Source organism: Spermophilus citellus (assembly GCF_964194105.1).
Source record: "Spermophilus citellus genome assembly, chromosome: 6".
In the NCBI taxonomy this organism is placed as follows: Eukaryota; Metazoa; Chordata; class Mammalia; order Rodentia; family Sciuridae; genus Spermophilus; species Spermophilus citellus.
The window spans coordinates 8112069-8130768 of NC_138187.1; the positions used below are offsets into that span (position 1 = coordinate 8112069).

General features: G+C 54.5%; 2 protein-coding genes across 2 annotated transcripts; both read left to right on the forward strand.

The window, feature by feature from the left end:
• Positions 1-4888: 4888 nt before the first annotated feature.
• LOC308651939 (mastin-like) lies at positions 4889-6473 on the forward strand. Its single transcript, XM_081299527.1, has 5 exons — positions 4889-5005; positions 5153-5333; positions 5551-5825; positions 5922-6085; positions 6191-6473. The coding sequence occupies exons 1-5, from the start codon at positions 4945-4947 to the stop codon at positions 6359-6361; spliced, it is 852 nt and encodes a 283-aa protein (XP_081155653.1). The 5' UTR covers positions 4889-4944; the 3' UTR covers positions 6362-6473.
• Positions 6474-14818: 8345 nt separating this feature from the next.
• LOC308651693 (serine protease 29-like) lies at positions 14819-16919 on the forward strand. Its single transcript, XM_081299112.1, has 6 exons — positions 14819-14840; positions 14937-14997; positions 15152-15332; positions 15509-15774; positions 16267-16433; positions 16507-16919. The coding sequence occupies exons 2-6, from the start codon at positions 14937-14939 to the stop codon at positions 16669-16671; spliced, it is 840 nt and encodes a 279-aa protein (XP_081155238.1). The 5' UTR covers positions 14819-14840; the 3' UTR covers positions 16672-16919.
• Positions 16920-18700: the final 1781 nt, after the last annotated feature.

The following is an 18700-nucleotide window of genomic DNA, read 5'->3' on the forward strand; positions in this document are numbered from 1 at the left end:
CTTCCTTTCCCTCAAAACCATGTCCTTGTTATTTTATTGGCATCAGGGACGAGGACAGAGGTTTTGTCAACAGTGCTTGGTCTCTCTCTCTCTCTCTCTCTCTCTTTTTTAATATCTTTACTTCATTTATTTATTTTTATGTGGTGCTGAGGGTTGAACCTAGCACCTCGCACGTGGTAGGCGAGTGCTCTACCGCTGAGCCCCAGCCTCAGCCCAGTGCTTGGTCTCTTGCTGAACATGATTTCTGTAAGAAGATGATGACAGCCTTTTAAAAATCTTCTTTCCAAATCTAATCTTTTTATTCCTTTTTCTCTTTTCATTACCCTTGTTAGGACTCTAAAAACATTGAATAAAGTAGAGACGGAACTCTGTGTTGTCTTTTTTGTTTTTGGTGCTGGGGCTTAGAAACAAGGGCCTTGTGCACACAAAGCAAGTACTCTACCAACTGAGCTACAGCCCTAGTCCTCTCTTTTGTCTTTTTAAAGGATGCTTCCAAACCTCCATTTGGGATAATGATTCCTCTAGGATTTATCTTTTTTTCTGGTGCTAGGGATTTATCTCAGCACCACTGAGCCATCTCCCCAGCCAAATTTTGTATTTTATTTGAAACAAGGTCTCACTGAGTTGCTCAGCACCTTGCTTTTGCTGAGGCTGGCTTTGAACTCATGATCCTCCTGACTCAGCCTCCCAAATCACTGGGATTACAGGCATGTGCCACTGTGCCTGGCTTGGGTTTTATCTTTTGTATTTGTTTTTGTGATGCTGGGAGTTGAAGCCAGGGCCTCATCCATGCTAGGTGAGTGCTCTGCCACTAAGCTACATCCCTAGACCTTTTTTAAAAAATTTTTTGAGACAGGGCCTGCTGTGTGCTGAGGCTGGCCTCCAACTTGTTATCCTCCTGCTTCAGCCTCCTGAGTCACTGGAATTACAGGCATGGACACAGTTCTCGCCCCAGGACTGATTTTTATAGTTATCTTTTACCAGGCAAATAATTTTTTTTCTTTCCTTTTCACTGAGTTTTATATTTTACATAGTGAATTGATGATTAATTTTTCACACTTACTGAGATCTTTATAAGATTTCTTTTTTCCCCCCCTTTGGGTACCAGGGATTGAACTCAGGGGCACTTGACCACTGAGCCACATCCCCTGCCCTATTTTGTATCTCATTTAGAGACAGGGTCTCACTGAGTTGCTTAGGGCCTCGATAAGTTGCTGAGGCTGGGTTTGAACTTGATATTTTCCTGCCTCAGCCTCCCAAGCCACTGTGCCCGGCTGGGTTGCCAGCTTCTTAACCCACCAATTTAACAGGCTTGTGCCCACTTCAACTCTCTGTCCTGTGGCTGAAGCCAGAATTAGACAGGCAGATAGGCTAGGGTCTGATCCAAAGAATGGAGGGATTGAAATGTTAATTCCTGCAGAGCCCTCCCTCCACCCTTATCAAGAAAATCAGCCCCTGGCTCCAACCCCTGGCTAAGGTAACCTGTTCCAGGGACTGTCCCTCCCTACAAGGAGTTTTTAATTATGCCTACTTCCTGCCCCATCACTCCACCTTGGCCCCTGCAGCCCATCTACTTCTCACCTTTTGGCCATCCCACCAAGCATCTCCTGGGGTCTAGACCAGTTTGCAGGAAGGAGAGATAAGGGGAAGAGAGCAGGAGAACAAAGGAAGCCTAGGACTTATAAAAGAACGGAACACTCTCACTTCTTAGGATACCAGGATACCAGCTATGGCCCCCTTCTCCCTCCCAGGAGAAGTCTATGTGACCCCTTTTAAATAAACCCTGCCTTATGTGCTTGCCTCGGCTTGCTTCTCTAATGTTCTTCTTCAGCACGTGAGGGAGCAGGACTCATCACTGGTAACTTGGAGTATCATGACTACTGATGCTCAGAACTCTCAGGGTTTGTTTTGCCAATTTCTGACTTCTTTTGTAGGAAGTGTCGGGCACCATTTCTTTAACTGAGTCTTTGTTTTCTAATTTTGGAGTTTCTTACAAGGATTCTAATACTTTTTTTTAAACTTTTATGTGCATTTATTTTTAGAATTTTTTAAATATTTATTTATTTTTTAGTTCTCGGCGGACACAACATCTTTGTTGGTATGTGGTGCTGAGGATCGAACCCGGGCCGCACGCATGCCAGGCGAGCACGCTACCGCTTGAGCCACATCCCCAGCCCTATTTGCATTTATTTTATGCTAAACTTATTTAATTATTTTATTTATTTATTTTTAATTTATTATTTTTGTTTTTGTTTCTCTGGCTTCTTCCAGGATCTTTTTCTCCTGGTTGAAGAACAATTTGTTCCTTTTCACTGAGGATCACCCACCTACCTGCATGTTGCAGGGGACTCCTGTGGGGGCGAATTTACCTGGATCCTGTAGGACTCAACCTGGGTGTGTTCAAAGTCACATCTTTTGGACACTTGGTGGCTTTCTGGACCTGCATACCCTTGATGGCCTGGTGGGTTTCCTGGGTGTCCTTGAAGTGGACACCAAGGTTTGAACCTCTGGATTTGCCTGTTGTGTGGGTGTGTGGGGTTCCAGGGAGCCCTCTCAGGCTGCCACTGGGAGGCAGAGGCTTCTCTCCATGGGCAGCTGGAGGCATCCTTTCGTTTCTTTCAGTGCTTTTGTTTGCTCCTTTGTTTTCTGGTGCTGGGGATGGAGCCCAGGGCCTGGCACACACCCACTTAGCCTTCTAAAGTGGTTTTTGATGGGAGCAAGTTTTTTAATTTAATTAATCAATTAATCAATTTCTGAACATTTTTATGCTCTCTTGGTGAACACCTGTCCTTGTCTCTCCTTTCTAAACAGTGCACTTGGGGTCCTCTCTTGTATGCATCTGTGGGCTGCATTTGGACTGTGTTAGAGCCACTGACCCACGGAGGCTGCTCCCACCCCCTTGACTTATTCTTTTGTAGAATTCACTTATTTTCTGTGTTTACTTTCTTCCCTCCCTGCCTCTGTGCTGGAGGGATACATGCGTGGACCTCCCCCTCCACCACACGGATACCATCTAGACTGTTGGTGCTGGGTTACTGGGCAGGGCTTTCTCTTTTTCTTGGGCGCTACCTGTTTTCTGAAGATAACAGTGGCCTTTGCCTTAATCATTGATTTCCTTTGCTGACTGTATCTCTTGCAACATTTTCTGAAACCGTCCTTTCATTTGGCTGTCTCATGGGTCTGACACTGGCTTTGCCTGAGAATGCGCTGCCTCCTGCTTGAGCCGCTGTTCTGGGGAGGCACAGACCAGGCTCTAAGTGTCTTCCTCAGCATTTGAAGCTGCTCTGCTAACAGTGTACATCCCCTGTTGCAAGTGTCCCATGCCGATCGCAGGTCTCTTCGTGGGTATGGAAATTTGTGGGCAGTGTGGGGAGGCAGTGTCCCTTCCATAGGGTGCTGTGGTCAGCCCTTTAGTGTCTGAGGCCCAAGAGGAGGAGTGGCCACCTAGGCAGGCAGGGTCCGGGGGACAGGGCGATGGCCTGGGTCCTCAGCCTGAAGCCCCAGTGTTCCTGGGGGCTGTGGAGATCCAGAGCCTGCAGGGGCATGGCACTGTGTGCAGACAGGGGGCATCTGTTCTGCTGCCACATTTAGGGATCCTTCTAGGCTGAAAGCCACTTGATGTGTGGCTTTAGTGGACCAGGGTCACCTGCAGGCATGGGAGGGGGCTCCAGAGAGACCTGTCAGACAAGTGTCTCTGTCTTCCAATGGCAGGGGGCAAAATTTGGCCCATAACAAGGAACTACTCCATGCTGGACCTGAAGAGCCCACGGCCTCCTGGGGAACCAGGAGAGATGTCCTCCCTTCCTCTCAGGGTCTGTCTTCTCTCAAATGCACACCCCCACACACCTGGCAAGAAGTCCTCATATTCCCAGACTCTTGTAGAAGCAGATTCAGGGTGTCTTAAGCCAGGGTTGCAAGGGCTTTGGGATCACAGAAGGTTCATGGGAGGGGAGACCAGGAGACCCCACAGCTCCCTTTTTCTGATCAGGAACCATGACATAGCAGTCCCCCAGAGACCCACCCACCATACACAGTCCTTAGCCTAGGGACACAGAGAGGCCTGAGGAAGGCATCAGGCATCGGAGACGACTGTCACTCTTTGGGGGCCCAGGCCTGAGCCCTCCAAGTTTGGGGAATGCCCCGAGGGTCTCGGCAGGCCTAGCCTCTCTCCTCCTGTGTAGTCTCTGTCCTGCCTCCCCAGCCTAAGTGCTGTCCACCACCTGGCTCAGCCCACAGGAGGGACCCAGCTGTGCTGGAAGCCAGAGGGGGGTAGGGGTGGGGGGGTAGGGGTCCCGGTCCTGGCTGCAGTCAGTGTCCTGCCCAGGTGGCCCCCAAGGAGGTGGCAAACAGAGCTTGGGCCCCTCTTCCTCCATCTTCACCTGCATGTGGAGGTCACTGTGAGGTCAGCATGCCAGGGCCCACCTTCCTGGGCCTCCCACCCACACAGACCCTTCCACAGACCTCCGGATAACAAGGAGGCCTTCCAACAGCCTTTCCTTAGCTGAGGTCCCCAGCCCGTGTCTGAGCTTATGGCTAGGAGTCCCTCCAGGCTATGGAGGAGACAACCACAGCTGGGGTATCCCTGGTCCTTCTGCAGCCCCACTGAGGACAGAAGGGCAGTGCCTGAGGAGCCAACCTCTGACTTGTCCTTCACGGTATTTCTCTCCCTTTCCAATGCCACACTCCCACACTCTGTGTCCTTCAGCTACAAGGGGAGCAGGGCATATGCCAGGGCTTGCCCCACCTGGCCCCAGCTTCTGGAGAAGTGCTTGGCCACAGCACTCCCCCAACCCCCTCCCCCACAGGGCTGGTGTGCCAGTGCCCACATCCTGTGGCAGAGGGATAAATGGGGCCTGAGGGGACACCCAAGGAGGGAGCAGGACCGCCCCAGCCATCCCAGTCCATCCTCAATACTCCTGGCCCAGGAGCTCTCTGGTCCCTAGGATGCTGTGGCTGCTGCTCCTGGTTCTCCCCTGCCTGGGGGGCTCCACTCCCCTGACCCCTGGTGAGTCCTAACCCCACCCTACTCCATGCCTTCCCGCCCCAGGACCCGTCCCCACCCCCAGGGCTCACAGGACCATTCCTTGCTGCCTCCTGAGCCCTGGGGAGACCCTTGTCTGGTCCCTGACAGCCCCTCCACGTGCCTCCCCAGACCCCCGCCCAGGACTGGAGCTGGTGGACATCGTCGGGGGCTGCCCTGTCTCAACCAGGAGGTTCCCGTGGCAGGTCAGCTTGAGGTTCTACAACATGGGGAGGAGACTGTGGGAGCATATCTGCGGAGGCTCCCTCATCCACCCTCAGTGGGTGCTGACAGCTGCCCACTGTGTTGAGCCGTGAGTGGGCCCCACCCATTTCTTTTGCTGGGTGCAGGTGGGCACCAGGAGGGGGCCAAGGGGCCAGGGGTGGGAGGCAGGATTTCTGGGGCCCCTCCCTGGGCTGCAGGGAAGCCTTGGCCCCGAGGGTGTGGCCAGATTCCTGGGCTGCTGCAGAGCTTGGCTTCCCTGAGGGTCTGGCCAGCCTCCCTGAGGGGCTCCTGCTCCCCTCTCCCAGGGGGGAGCTGGAGGCTTGTGCTTTCAGGGTGCAGGTGGGGCAGCTGAGGCTCTACGAAGATGACCAACTGGCAAAGGTGGCTGAGATTGTCCGCCACCCCAAGTACAATGAGAGCCTGTCTGTCAGTGGAGGTGGGGACATCGCCCTGCTGCGGCTGGAGGTCCCCATGGCTCTGTCTGAGCAGGTGCACCCCGTCATCCTTCCGGCTGCCTCCCTGAGGGTCTCCTCGAGGAAGCGATGCTGGGTGACTGGCTGGGGCAACATCAAGGACTACAGTGGGTATCAGGGAGGCCTTGTGTCCATTCTATCTCCATTGCTGGGGTGAGGTGGGAGCCCCCAGCCCCAGGTGCTCACCTGGCTCCTCCCCACAGCACCACTGCCTGAGCCCTACCACCTGCAGGAGGTGGAGGTCCCCATAGTGGGGAGCCAGGAATGTGACCGGAAGTACCAGAACATGTCCTTCCCAGACATCTCTGAGAGGGTCATCAAGGAGGACATGCTATGTGCAGGCAGCAGGGGCCGGGACTCCTGCAAGGTGAGGCTCACCCACCCTGTCTCTGTCCTCAAGTGGTCAATGAAGTGGGGACCCAGGCACTCCAGGCAGGGGGTCTTGGAGGTACTGAGTCTGGCCTCTCCACAGGGTGACTCTGGAGGACCCCTCGTCTGCTTGTGGAACTGCACTTGGATCCAGGTTGGGGTGGTGAGCTGGGGCCACAGTTGTGGTCATGCCGACCTACCTGGGGTTTACACCCGTGTGATGAGCTACGTGTCCTGGATCCATCACCATGTCCCCCAGTTTCCTGGATGCTAGACAGGCCAGGACAGGGCTATACGATGGTTGCGACCCCAGTCTTCCTTGTGATGCCCCTGCTTCTCCCCAGTTCTACATTCTCCCTAACTTCTCACTCTTCTCAGCACTGAGACCCCTGCCCTCCTGGCCCAGAGTTTCCTGGACTTCCCTGAATCCCGGGAGAGAGGGGCTCTGAGCTGGTGTCTCTTAAAGTGTGGTGGGTGTGGATGGGTGGCAGGACCCAGGCCTCCTGCTCACGCTGTCTCCCATTAAAATGTGCATTGTCTAAGTGATCTCTGTTTGGACTTGGAGCCCAGAGGTGGACAATGGTGAGCCAGCAGAGTGGCCGTCCTTGGTCAGTGTTCCCAAGGCCACAATGCTGGCAAGAGGAAGGCTCTGGTAGCCTCAATTCACATTGTGATCCTTGGTCTTCAAAGGGAGGCAGACCCACAGTGGGAACAGTCCTGGGCTGCACATCCACTTGGCTGTTTGGGCAGAGCTTGGCTTTGGAGGACCTACCCGACCCGGCACTGCAGTCCCCACCCAGTGGTGTCAAGATACCCAAGCAGCCATTCCAGTTCTAAAGATGGGAATGCTGACTTCACTGTGGTACTCTACAACCTCCTACCCAGAGTCTGCATTGGGCAGCATCTAGCTGAATTCAGTGGGAGGGTCGGGTCCCCACTGACATCTGGGAGGAACCCTCTCCCATGGTTGATGGCTGAGTCCTGCAAAGTTCATAGTGAATTCTGAAGCCCTAGTCCCAGTGTGGTAGCACTGGGGAGGGAGAGAGGGAATTAGTGCCCCAGGAAGCTCGTTAAAGGACATGGGAGAAGAAGGTGCTGTCTATGAGCCAGGAAGGGGCCCTTGCTAGAATGTCCTTAGACACCTGGACCCTGACCCAGAGTTAGTAAGCCACTGAGACCACAGCAGGGGTTGGGACAGCCTCAGCCAGGAGGTGACTCCAAGCTTGGGAGCTGGCTTTCAGGTTGGGGGACCTCCCCTACTTCCTGGGACTGGGAGGGGACCACGCAGGTAAAAGCCCACAGATCTCCAGCAAGCGAGTGAAGTGGGTCTCAGAAGACCTTGTGGGGCAATGCTCAAAAGCCCACAGAGACAGTGAGGGTGGCTGCCAGGGGTAGGGATTAGTGGGGGGTTGGAGGGCACAGGCATTTTTTTTTGGGGGGGGTGAATGCTATAAAATCAGTCCTGGAGATGCTGCACAGCCCTGCGAATGTGCTGAAACCCATCGCATTACACACTAAGTGGGTGGATGGTGTGAGTCTTATCTCAATAAAGCTGCTAAAAAAACAAATAAATTTTAAAAAGTCCACAGTTTTCATTTCACCCCCACCCCCACCCCCACGTCTTTTTCTTCTTTTTGTGGTGCTGGGGATTGAACCTAGGACCTTGCACATATTCGGCAAGCACTCTACCACTGAGCTACATTTCCAGTCCTTTTTATTTTTAAATTTTAATTTGGGACAGGGTCTGGCCTTGAACTTGTGATCTTCCTGCCTGAGCCTCCCAGGACAGCAGGCCCGTGCCACTGTGTCTGGGCCCAGCTCTTCTAAGGTTGCAAAACTAGACACATGTCCCTAGAAGCTGCTGAGCACCTGAGTCCACAATTAGGTCTGGGCCTCCTGGACCCTTGGACATGACACATGGGTGTCCAAGGCTCTTGCCCTGGAGGCAGGGTCTGCCGCAGAATGGTACTGAATGCTGGTGCTAAGTTTGGGGAATCCCCCTGTGGGGACTTTCTGGCTTGTGGGTCAGTGACTTGACATGGCCAATGGGGGAGCCTTGTGTGCAGGATTCCTGGGGTGGGGGTGGAGGTATTCACAATTGGGCGAGGGCCCAGGATGGCAAGAATGGGATCGCCAGGGGAGGCAGGGCTACCAAGGAATCCTGGTGCCAGCCAGCAGTGCCCTTGTTCCTCAGCTCCTTTTCAGTGTCTGGCAAGGACCTGTCCCCAGAGCCGTGGAGCCCACTGGGGCTCTGAGGAGCAGACCTGCCCAAGCTTATTTCCAAACCGTAGGCCCCCACCTCACATCTCACCAGCCCTTGCTGCCTAGGCCCCAGGAGACAGCTGAAGGGACAGGAAGCCCTCTTCTTCCAAGGGCAGTTGTCTAGTGCCCCTGGAGAGGCAGGAAGAGTGTAGGAAGTGGGTCCCTGGCTCCAGCTCACACAGACCTGGCTCTCTCACTATGGGGCCCTGTTTCCCACGTCCTCTGGTGTTCTGGGCTCCTTGTGGCTCGTCTGGGCCCTGGGGCTCTCTGGGGCTGGGGTTGTTGGTGGCTCTGTGTGGAGGATGCCGCTGTCCAGGCTTCCAGGGCTGGTACCAGGCCCCACTTGCACTGTGTCCTTGTCTCTCCTGCACCTGGGGTTCCGTGCCTGTGGGTCCTGGCCCCATTCAATGTTCCCGCTGTCCTGGGACCTGTCCCCATCCCCAGGCCTGCACTGGTTTGGGAGGAGTGGTGACCCCACATGTGGCTGGCGGGCTCACCCTGGGTCCTGGGAGGCACCAGGGCAGCTGTCAGTGGTGAGCTCTGGGCAGGGCCCAGTGTTGGGGTTTGTGGGCATCGTGGGGTCTTGACCTTCAGGAGAGTGGCCCTGACAGGTCAGGATCTTCGACAAAGATCACTGCCAGTGGGAACACGTGTGGGGACCCTGCGTCGGCCCCTGAGGGCACTGGCTACTGCCTGAGCAACAGGAGTGACTCGCTGTCCACCCCTCCTAGGGTGCGAGGGTCTGTGGAGTGGGGGCAAGCAGAGGCTGGGGGATGGCTGAGCCCCACTGAAGATGCCACCGCCTGTGCTCTGCCCTTGCCTAGCTGTGGGGGCTCACCTCTGTGTCCCTCCTGTCCCTTCATAACCTGGGGCCTCCTGCTGGTCTCTGGGGAGGGACGGCTCCAGCAAGGTCCTCTATGCTTCCCTCTTTGGGCACCTCTGACCTGGGAAACTCCCCAGCCCCAAGGGAGAGAGCTTCATCTGCTGCCCAGCTGCCAGCCCCAAGCCCAGCATAGGAGACACCTTGGGGCTGGGTAGGAGGCTTCCGGGAAACCACTGGTGAGTGCAGGTGGCATTCTGAATCAACTGGGCCACCTGAGTGCCATCAAGATCCCAACCATGGGGTTTACAGGAGAGAACTGATTGTGCAATTTACCAAGGGACAGAGCAGAGGCAAATGGCATAGGATATACCCAACAGATGAGGAAAAGGATTGGAATATTTTGGTCGACACATTCAACTACATATTTGGATAAAGATAAGGTCTTGACAAATTTGCAGGATGTCACCAAAGCCTGCAGCAAATGTTCCACTTAATGGTGAAATGCAGGTAGCCCTTCCTCTGGGCCAGGGACCCTCAGGGCCTGCCACCTCCTTGCCTCTGCCCTACGTGGGGCAGGTGACCTGGAACTATAGGCCAGCTGAGAAACCAGGGGAAGGTGTAGGCCAGGCCAGGAAGGGGCCAGGCTGTCCTTGCCAGGGACCAAGCAGCAGTCTTCCTAGACCTCCCAGGGTGCCTGGGACACTGCAGAGGGACTGACAGTGCTTTCCCAACTAGGAGACTGCATGCCACCTGGAAAAAAGTCTGGCAGAGCAGGCGAGGGTTCACAGAGGAGCCAGCCAGCCAGACAACTTGGCCTAACTATGCCCCATGTGGGTGGCCATGGACAGGGAGACTCAGCGTCCCGGGCTACTGATATTAGGGATCGCTACCGATTATTCCTAAAGTGTGACAGCTGAGTCTTTACATGTTTAGGGCAGCTTTGTGCAAGTAGACTGTTACACCAAACTGTTGATTAAAAGAGAATTAATCTGGCTGGGGCTGGGGCTTACAGTGGCAGAGCGCTTGCCTAGCATGTGTGAGGCACTATGTTTGATCCTTAGCACTGCATAAAAAAACTAAACAAATAAAGGCATGCTGTCCATTTACAACTATAAACAAACAAACAAAAACAATTAGTTCATATTTTTTAAAAAAGAAAATTAATCTTTGGTTATAAGACTCAATTTGATAAGAGAATTTTTGAATAAATTGTATTTGGTTGGCATGAAAACTTTAGGAATTAAAAATGCTTGGCTGGCCCTGCTCTGCATCTCCTTGTTATTTTTTGTGGTACTGGGGATCAAACCCAAGGATTCCAGCATGCTGGACAAACATTCTACTACTGACCTACATCCCTAGCCGCTGTTTCTTTTTTTCTGCCACAGGCTCAGTCCTGCTGAAGTTATATAGAGAACACTGGGCTGTCTTCTGGACAGGAAGAGGTCATGAGGCAAGGACTACAGTTTATACTGCGTGTTTGCCTATACTCACAGCCCTCTCACAGGCTGAGGAATGGAGATCAAGGAGCACATGGCATGTCTGTTGTGACTACCGGGATTATAACCAATCACAGGGTTACATGACTCTGGTTACAATGTCATCACCAATGGGATTTGTTCCCCTATTTGTTAAAGAAAGTTGCTTTTGCTCACTCAAATCTGTAAAATTTACATTTGTAAATTGTACATTATAAGATCTATAAATTTTACATGTGTCATAAAAAATAAAATGTATGGCCAGGTACAGTGGTGCACACCTGTAATCACAGTGACCCAGGAGGCTGAGGCAGGAGGATTATTGCAATCTCTAGGCCAGCCTGAGCAATTTAGCAAGACTATGTCTCAAAATTTAAAAAATAAAAAGGCCTGGGGCTTTAGCTCAGAGAACCCCTGGGATCAATCCTCAATAGAAAGAAGAAAAAAAGAAAGAAATCAAACCTATCTGCTCACATGAAAATGAGCATCCGTCCTCTCAGCCCTGCTCTGCAGCCTCACCAGCAGAAACAGCCTCTCTGTATGAGCCCTGTTTCCAGCCGTTTCCATCTGTGCTGTTGGGCTAGTTAGGCCAGCTGTGGAAGTAAACTCAACACCGCGCTCAAGTCAGTTTGAAGTGGAAAGCACAACTCCCAGTCCCCTTGGCTCTGAGGTAGAGGCCCTGATACCCAGGGTGGTCTGGAGGAAGGCTTTCAGGAAGGCAGCCCACCCATCAGCAATTCCCAGAGGAACGGCGCTTGGGCGTATGAAGGTGGCACATCTCCCCAGCAGCACCGCAGAGAGCTTAGCTGGGTGGAAGACAAACAGCCTCATGGGACTCCTTTCACCCACTGCCACAGGCTCCAGTCCTGCTGAATTTCTTGTTTTTTTGAGAGTTTCTCTTTTTTATCGGTGCATTGCAGTTGTACGTGTTCTTGGGATTTGTTGTTACATATTTGTACATGACACACTAGGAAGATGGAGTTTGGCCAGTGTCACTCGCCAGTGCTTCCCACACTGAAGGTCTTATTTTGTAAAAGGAAGCAAAAACAAAAATAAACAAACAAAAAAACATTACAGGGGGATATTATGAATTATCTTCGTTTTCATGTAAACAAAAAATAATTTTTTTGGTTTGTTTTCAGTGTTGGGGATCAGACCCAAGACCTTGCGCATGGTAGGCAAGCAATGCAATGCTGAATTACATCCCTAGATTGTTTTAAAAAGAGCACAAAACCTAGGCCAGCGGGGTGGCTTAGTGGTAGAGCATTTGCCTGGCATGTGTGAGATCCTGAGTTCAATCTTCAGCACTGGAAAGAAAATAAAAAATAAATTAAAATGAAAGAATTAAAAAACCAAAAATGATAAAAGGACAGCAGCGGCGAGGCCCTAAGCAACGCAGTGAGTCCCTGTCTCTAACTAAAAAACAAAACAGGGCTGGGGATGTGGCTCAGTGGCCGAGGGTCCCTGGGTTCAATCCCTGGTACCAAAGAAACAAAAACAAAAACAAAAACAAACAAACAAAAAACAGATAAAAGGAAAGAATTGGTGGTTTTAACCACCTTTAAGTCTAAAACTGAAACACAAAGACTCACGTGGGGATGAGCCATACATGGGAAGGAACATAGTGTCCAGAATATATAAAGAGTTCAGGTATTCAATAAGGGAGCAGCCGACAGGAGAAGAGCGCCAGCCACTTGGGGCTCCTAACCCTCTGTCCTGTGGAGGCAGGAAGGTGGAAACCTCCTTTCCCAGGGTGCACTAGCCGCAGGGCTCTGATGAGAAAGGGGCCCGTCAAACACAAGTGTTCAATGAGATTGGCAGGGGAAGGAGGCGTGGCCTCCCTCTGTACTTCTGCCAGGGATGAGGCTGGCTTTCATGAAAAGTTCAGGGTACAAGAGAAGGAAACAATGCCCACAGTCACAGATCACAGAGATTGTACAGAGTAGAACCCTGAGTGACAGGCGCACAGGCCCTGGCTCCACAGCAGTTACAGCACCCAGGGAGCCGGCTGGCTCTGGGAGAGGCCCAGGCTGTCAGAGGACACCCTGTCCCGGCCTCTCACTAACTCCCCACCTGGCCCTGCTGTCTGTGGTGGGCCTCCTCAGAGCCTGGGCGGCATCTCTACGCCAGCTCCAGCACCTGCAGCCACCCCCAGCTCCCTGCATCCTGCCTGTCGTCCCCATCTGAGGGGCACCAGAGGGGCAGTGGACACCACCCACCCTGACTTGTCACGCCATGTGCCACAGGAAATGGTCCCAAGGACCCCAGAAACACTAGGGACAGTCTCTCGGGTCCTGGGAAACCCCAGCTCTAGCCAAGGAAGCTGGTTTATCCTGATGGGGTTGAACTGGCCTCCAAGGCTGGGCTCCAGGCCCTTACTCGCTGGGTTCCATGACCTTAGGCCTTCAGAGCCCTCGGCTCAGAGACACTGGTGCCCCTGTGCTGGATCCCTCTGCCCAGCCTTTTGCCCAAGCAGCCTTCTTGCGACACTGCCTGGGTGGCCACATCCTTCACCTGAGCCCAGGCATCCTGGCCACAGCCCCTCTGGCCCCAGTCCTAACAGTCACACAACCGGAGCCCCCGGGTCCCTGGTTTTTTCTCTGATGCTATCGCTGAATGTGCTCATGGTAGCCTGGTCCTGACCCTATCAGGGTGACCAGATATCCTGTCCCAGTCCTCGATTCTTAACCACTGTCTTGATCAAGTAGTGGGGGCCGCAGGTGGACCCCTCCATGCTGAGTGGCCCAGGCCCCATGCCTGGAATAGAAGCAGAATGTGTAGTGTTTCTCTGAGGGAGATGGCCCTGGTGTCACTGTTTAGGGGGGCCACACTGTCCCAGGAGGGCACCAAGGGCACAGCCCTGGCCCTACTTCCTTTTCCACTGGTGGCAGCTGCCCTTAGGAGGGCCTGGGTGGCTGGGTGCTCCCTCCAGGCCTCTCCTGAGGCCCCAACATGTGCCCCTCTCCCTCCTCTGTTCTTGCCAGCTGGTTCTGATAGCCTGTGGGGCTCAGCCTCCCTGGACACCCCAGGGCCCCACCTCCTCGATGCCAGGACTCCATTGCCCCAATTCCAGCAGAGACCCTGCCTGGAAACAGCATGGTTCTACCGTGCTCAGTTTGGGTCTCTGCAAGCCAAGACCCAGAGCCCCCAGGCCCAGGTCATGGTCATGGGGCTCTCGGGGATCACCCAGTCCTGTGCAGGGCCCTCTGCCTCCTGCTAAGGTGACCCTTGGTCCAGCTATGGGTCTCCACGGTCCCCTCTGCAGCTATCCCTGTTCCCAAGGTACTGCCAGCCCTGTCACTCACAGCCACTGTGACCTGCATCACCAGCCACCCTAGAGGCCTGCCTGCATCTGGAGCTCAGGGCCAGCCAGTCATGAGAGGGACAGGAATCTCTGTCCCAGTCACCTGGGGGAGCAAGGAGGAGCTGGTTCCTGCTGGGTGCAGAGGCCTGAGGGCTTGGGTGAGATGGCCAGAGAGGAGGTGGCCAGCTTGCTGGCTCCCCACAGAGTGGGACTTTCCACTCAGAGAGAGGTCCAGTCTGTCATGGAGTATGCAGGGGGATGGTGCATGGGGGCCTCAGGACTGACCCTGAATGTGGGGCTGTCCCTCAGGGGCCTTGGGCAGTGTGCCTGCTGGGCTTTCCCGTGGCCAGCAGGAAAGATTGGTGGTGAGAGATTGGTCTGCACTAGCCCAGACAGGAGCAGAGCCTGGCCTGGCACAGAGGTGCCAGAAGACAGAGGTCCAGCAGAGGAGCCTGAGCAGCAGCTCCCCAGGACGTGGCTCCTGTGACCAGATGCTCCCAGCCCAGGGAGCTTGGCCACCATGTCTGGGGAAGGCTGCTGACCTACCCTGTCCCCTGCCGGGGTGCTGAACAACCTCAGGAGGTGCTGGCCCTTCTTTCAGCACCAACCCTGAGCCAACCAGCCCTTCTCCCACCCCAGCCTCTAGGGACATTCTTCCAAGATCATGGTGAGGTCCGAGTAATCCTGACTCTGGCTGACCCAGACCCTGGCAAGGACCTAGAACCCTGTGTTTAGGTCACCAGCCCCTTTTGCATCTCAGGCCAAATGCCACTTCCTCTCTGCCCCTCCTCCAAGCAGAGCACTGGACAAGCCCCCTGCCCACTTCCTGTGGCTGGAGGATAAAGGATAGAGAGGCCCAGGGAGGAGGGAGCCCAGGAGCCCTGGCAAGGTAGGGTGCTGTCCCTGCAGACTGCTGTGGCTGGCCCTGGCCCGCTCTACCCCTGGCCTCAGGTAGCCCAGTACCCTCTGTGTCTGTCCTCTGCAGATGCTGAGCCTGTGGTTTGTGACCCTTCTCTTGGTGGGGACTTCCAGTGCTGGGACCCCGGGTGAGTCCTGACCCATTTGACCCTGTCCCTTCCTCAAGGCGCCTTTGAGCACTGTCCCCAGGATCTGGGGACGTGTGCACGGCCTGTTCGGGCCCGAATTGGGGATCTTGGCCTGTGTGCACCAGGCTCCCTGACCTTCACTTGTTGCTTCTAGCACCTGTTTCACAGAACGACCTGGTGGGCATCGTGGGTGGCCACAATGCGCCCCAGGGGAGGTGGCCATGGCAGATCAGCTTGAGGGTCTACAGCTATCACTGGGCTGCATGGGTGCACATCTGTGGGGGTTCCCTCATCCACCCACAGTGGGTGCTGACTGCTGCCCACTGCATTGGCCGGTGAGTCTCCTCCCTTCTACCCGGCTCTGGGTTGGATGGGGGTGCTAAGTCAGGGGGTATGGGCAAGGCCTGGGCTGCACATGTGGGGCCACTTTGTCTTCCTAGGCCTGCTGGCCTTCTGCAATGCCCCGAGGGACCTAGAGTGAGTTGCCTCCATGGTTTCTCTCCAACTCCAGGAAAGATGCTGACCCATCAGCCTACCGGGTCCAGGCTGGGAATGTTTTCCTCTACGGGGACACGAAGCTGCTGCATGTGAACCGGGTCATCGTCCACCATGACTATGTGAATGCCTTCTTGGGCTCAGACGTGGCCCTGCTGCGTCTGGTGAAACCTGCAGTGTGTTCTGCCAACATCAAGCCCGTCAGGCTCTCCTCCCCGTCTGATAGTGTCACCCCAAGGGACCAGTGCTGGGTGACTGGCTGGGGCGCTATCAGCATGTTTGGTACATACAGAGGGTGTGGCTGGAAGGGTTTCTGCGTGGGACCTACACTTGCTCTGAGAACTGTTGGAGGCCGGGTGGTGCTGGGTTTCTGGGTTGCAGCTTCAGAGGGAATCCAGGGAGTGGCCGAGGAACCCAGGGCACTCCCACCTCGTTTCCCACCCACCGCGGTCTCCATGGGAGCCTCAGCACCTGCACAGGGAAAGCCTGAGCCCAGAGCTCAGTGCTCTGAGAAGGGAAACATTTGGTTTTGAAACACCAGAAGAACACGTTGCTCATCGTCTCTCTGGTGCCCCAATTGCAGGCCTGTAGAGTGCCTGTGTGGAGTGCCAGGGTTCAGGTGGACATGGTCCCTATGAGCTGTGTCTCCACACAGTGTGTGACAGGAGGGAACTGAGGCCAGGGATGCAGAAGGGAGGTGGCCGTGGCAGGTCAGCTTGGGCAAGGGTAGGGTCTAGCCACACCTGTGCTGCTAGCCTCCCTTTTCTCCCCTAGGCTCCCTGCCCCCACCCTTCCGCCTGCAGCAGGTGGAGGTGCAGGTGGTGGAGAATGCAGTCTGCGAGCAACAGTACCACAACGCCAGCAGGCACGGATACAGGGACCAGAGAATCATCTTGGATGACATGCTGTGTGCGGGCAGCGAGGGCCGCAGTGCCTGCTATGTAAGTCCTTTTCCACCTGCCCACCCCCATTTCACCTTTGGGGCCAATACCCAGTGACTCCTTTTCCTCCTAGGGTGACTCTGGAGGGCCCCTGGTGTGCAAGGTGACAGGCTCCTGGAGCTTGGTGGGAGTGGTCAGCTGGGGCAAAGGCTGTGCCCTCCGTGACATTCCTGGGGTCTATGCTCGGGTCCAGTCCTTCACGCCATGGATCCAGCAGCAGATGAGGAGGTACGCCTGAGGGCAGACCACTGGCCTTCTGCTGGTCAGCCAAGCTAGCCAAGGAGAAGCCAGCTTACCTCCCAAGTGTGCTGCTTTGGCCTCAGTCCCCACCCCTGAGTCTATGGTGCCCAGGTCCTCCCTGACTCCTATCAGCAAGCAGGGTGATGGGTAGGATGGGGCCTGGCCTTGCTGTGCAGTCTCTCTAATGAGAGGACCTGGGGAGGGGCTTGTGCTCCAGCATTCTGATTAGTGTCTAGCAGTTGAAGGACATTCGAGCTGTTTATGCTTTGTGGCCATGATGAATAAAGATACTATGAAAATTTGTATTCTGGATTTTGTGCGTGCAAAAAGTCTCCCTTTCTCTCTGGTTATCCCAATCCAGCTCTTTCTCAAGAAGAGAAGTGCCCAAGTCCTCTGAATTAGGGAAGAAGATTTTATTATTGGATAATCACTGAAACTAGTAAAAACTTTAAAGAGCAAAATGTCTTAGAACACACTGGAAAGGTAAAGGAGAAAAAACATCCCAATTGAAAGGTGAATTCTACTTGGAGGCCCTCCACGCCCAGGATGACCATTCTCAGCCTGAGCTGTACTGCCAGCCTCCCTTAGCAGAAGCAATAAGGAATACATAACTGGCTCGTCCCAAGAGCCACCTGATTCACCCTGTCCCACTCCTGTTGGTGCCAAATCCTTTGTGGTATGTTCTTGGTAGACGAGAGATGGTGACCACCATCCCTGGGGGCTCCCTAGGGGTAGGCGTCCTGGGGAGGCACCAGCACCCCACTTTCCAGCTGAGGAAAGTGGGGCAAAGAGAATGACCATCTTCCTGAGGTGGTGCCCTCAGTGGGCTGAATAGCAGCTGTGCAGGTGCCCACCCCCTCCACCCTCTCTCTCTGCTTGGAAGTCTGTCTCTTTGACCACATTGGGTTCTTTATGGACAAGGCTCCCAAATGAGATGGACCCACCATGTTCCAGTGATAGACGCTTATCCGTGGGTTGGGCAGCATACAGTCTCCTGTAGATGAAGGCTCTGGGGTAAGCTCTCCTCTCCCTGCACAGCTTTGTTGTCCTCACTGCCCCAAGACCTGGCCTCCTCTACAGCCCAGTCAACTTCCAGACCTGTGTAATCAGCTGGGAGTGTCTGTCCTGTGCCACAGTCCTCAGGGCTCCCTCTGTGTGACTGTCAGCAGCCATCTTACAACAGAGACTCATCCCAGGCGGAGGCCGTGGTGCTGTTGAGCTAGGCACCTGTGCTCTTCTCCTGTACCAGCATGCTCACCGCTCTGGCCGTGAGGGGGTCTTTCTTCCCCTTGGTCATCCCCTACTGGATGACGTTTGTGGGACATCAGGCAGAATGGTAGGTGAGAGGCAAGGGGCTAGGGCCAGAGGGATGCACCCCAAAGTAAAGCAGAGAACACCCCAGCCTTCTCTCTGTTCTGAACTCCTCCAGTGTCCTCGTCCAGCCAATCCAGGCTACCAGTCCTCAGTATCCTCCTTACCAGGACCCTCAGCTGCAGGTCCCTGGGGAGGCAACCCACTGGGAAGGTACAGCCAGCTGCTTCCCAAAGCAGGCTCTGGTTGCTTCTGTGATGCTGACTCTGTGCTGTAGAGGCTCTGCCTGAGCCCCACAGGCTGTAGGAAGTAGATGTGCACATCATTGCCTGCAGGTGTAGACTTATGTCTGTGAGCCCATAGCCAAGGAGATGCTGTGTGCTAGCTACTTCCATGGCCATAAGGCTTCTGCAAGGGCAGCCCCCTGCCCACCGAGCCCCCAATCCACAGTGGGGCCAGGGAGAGTCACTGAAACTTTAAGGCCAGTGGGGATGTGGAAGCAGAGAATTGGTGATGAACCTTTGCCATGGTTGGCCAAGCCCATCTCCTAATCCTCAGGGACCTGAGAGGCTTTAGTTTTCAGCTGGGGGGGAGGGCGTGGACTGGCTCAGGGAGGGTGCAGACTCTGCCTGTCACCTTGGTAACCTGGTGCCTAGGACTGTCTGACTGCAGCTGGAATCCATAAGTACTATAAGGATGAACCCAGAATTCCGAGC

Coding starts and splice junctions, on each gene's coding strand:
- LOC308651939 (XM_081299527.1), top strand. CDS start 4,945: ATGCTGTGGCTGCTGCTCCTGGTTCTCCCCTGCCTGGGGGGCTCCACT. Junction 5,334..5,550: donor GCTGCCCACTGTGTTGAGCC/GTGAGTGGGCCC, acceptor CCCCTCTCCCAG/GGGGGAGCTGGAGGCTTGTG. Junction 6,086..6,190: donor GGGGCCGGGACTCCTGCAAG/GTGAGGCTCACC, acceptor GCCTCTCCACAG/GGTGACTCTGGAGGACCCCT.
- LOC308651693 (XM_081299112.1), top strand. CDS start 14,937: ATGCTGAGCCTGTGGTTTGTGACCCTTCTCTTGGTGGGGACTTCCAGT. Junction 14,998..15,151: donor TTCCAGTGCTGGGACCCCGG/GTGAGTCCTGAC, acceptor TGTTGCTTCTAG/CACCTGTTTCACAGAACGAC. Junction 15,333..15,508: donor GCTGCCCACTGCATTGGCCG/GTGAGTCTCCTC, acceptor CTCCAACTCCAG/GAAAGATGCTGACCCATCAG.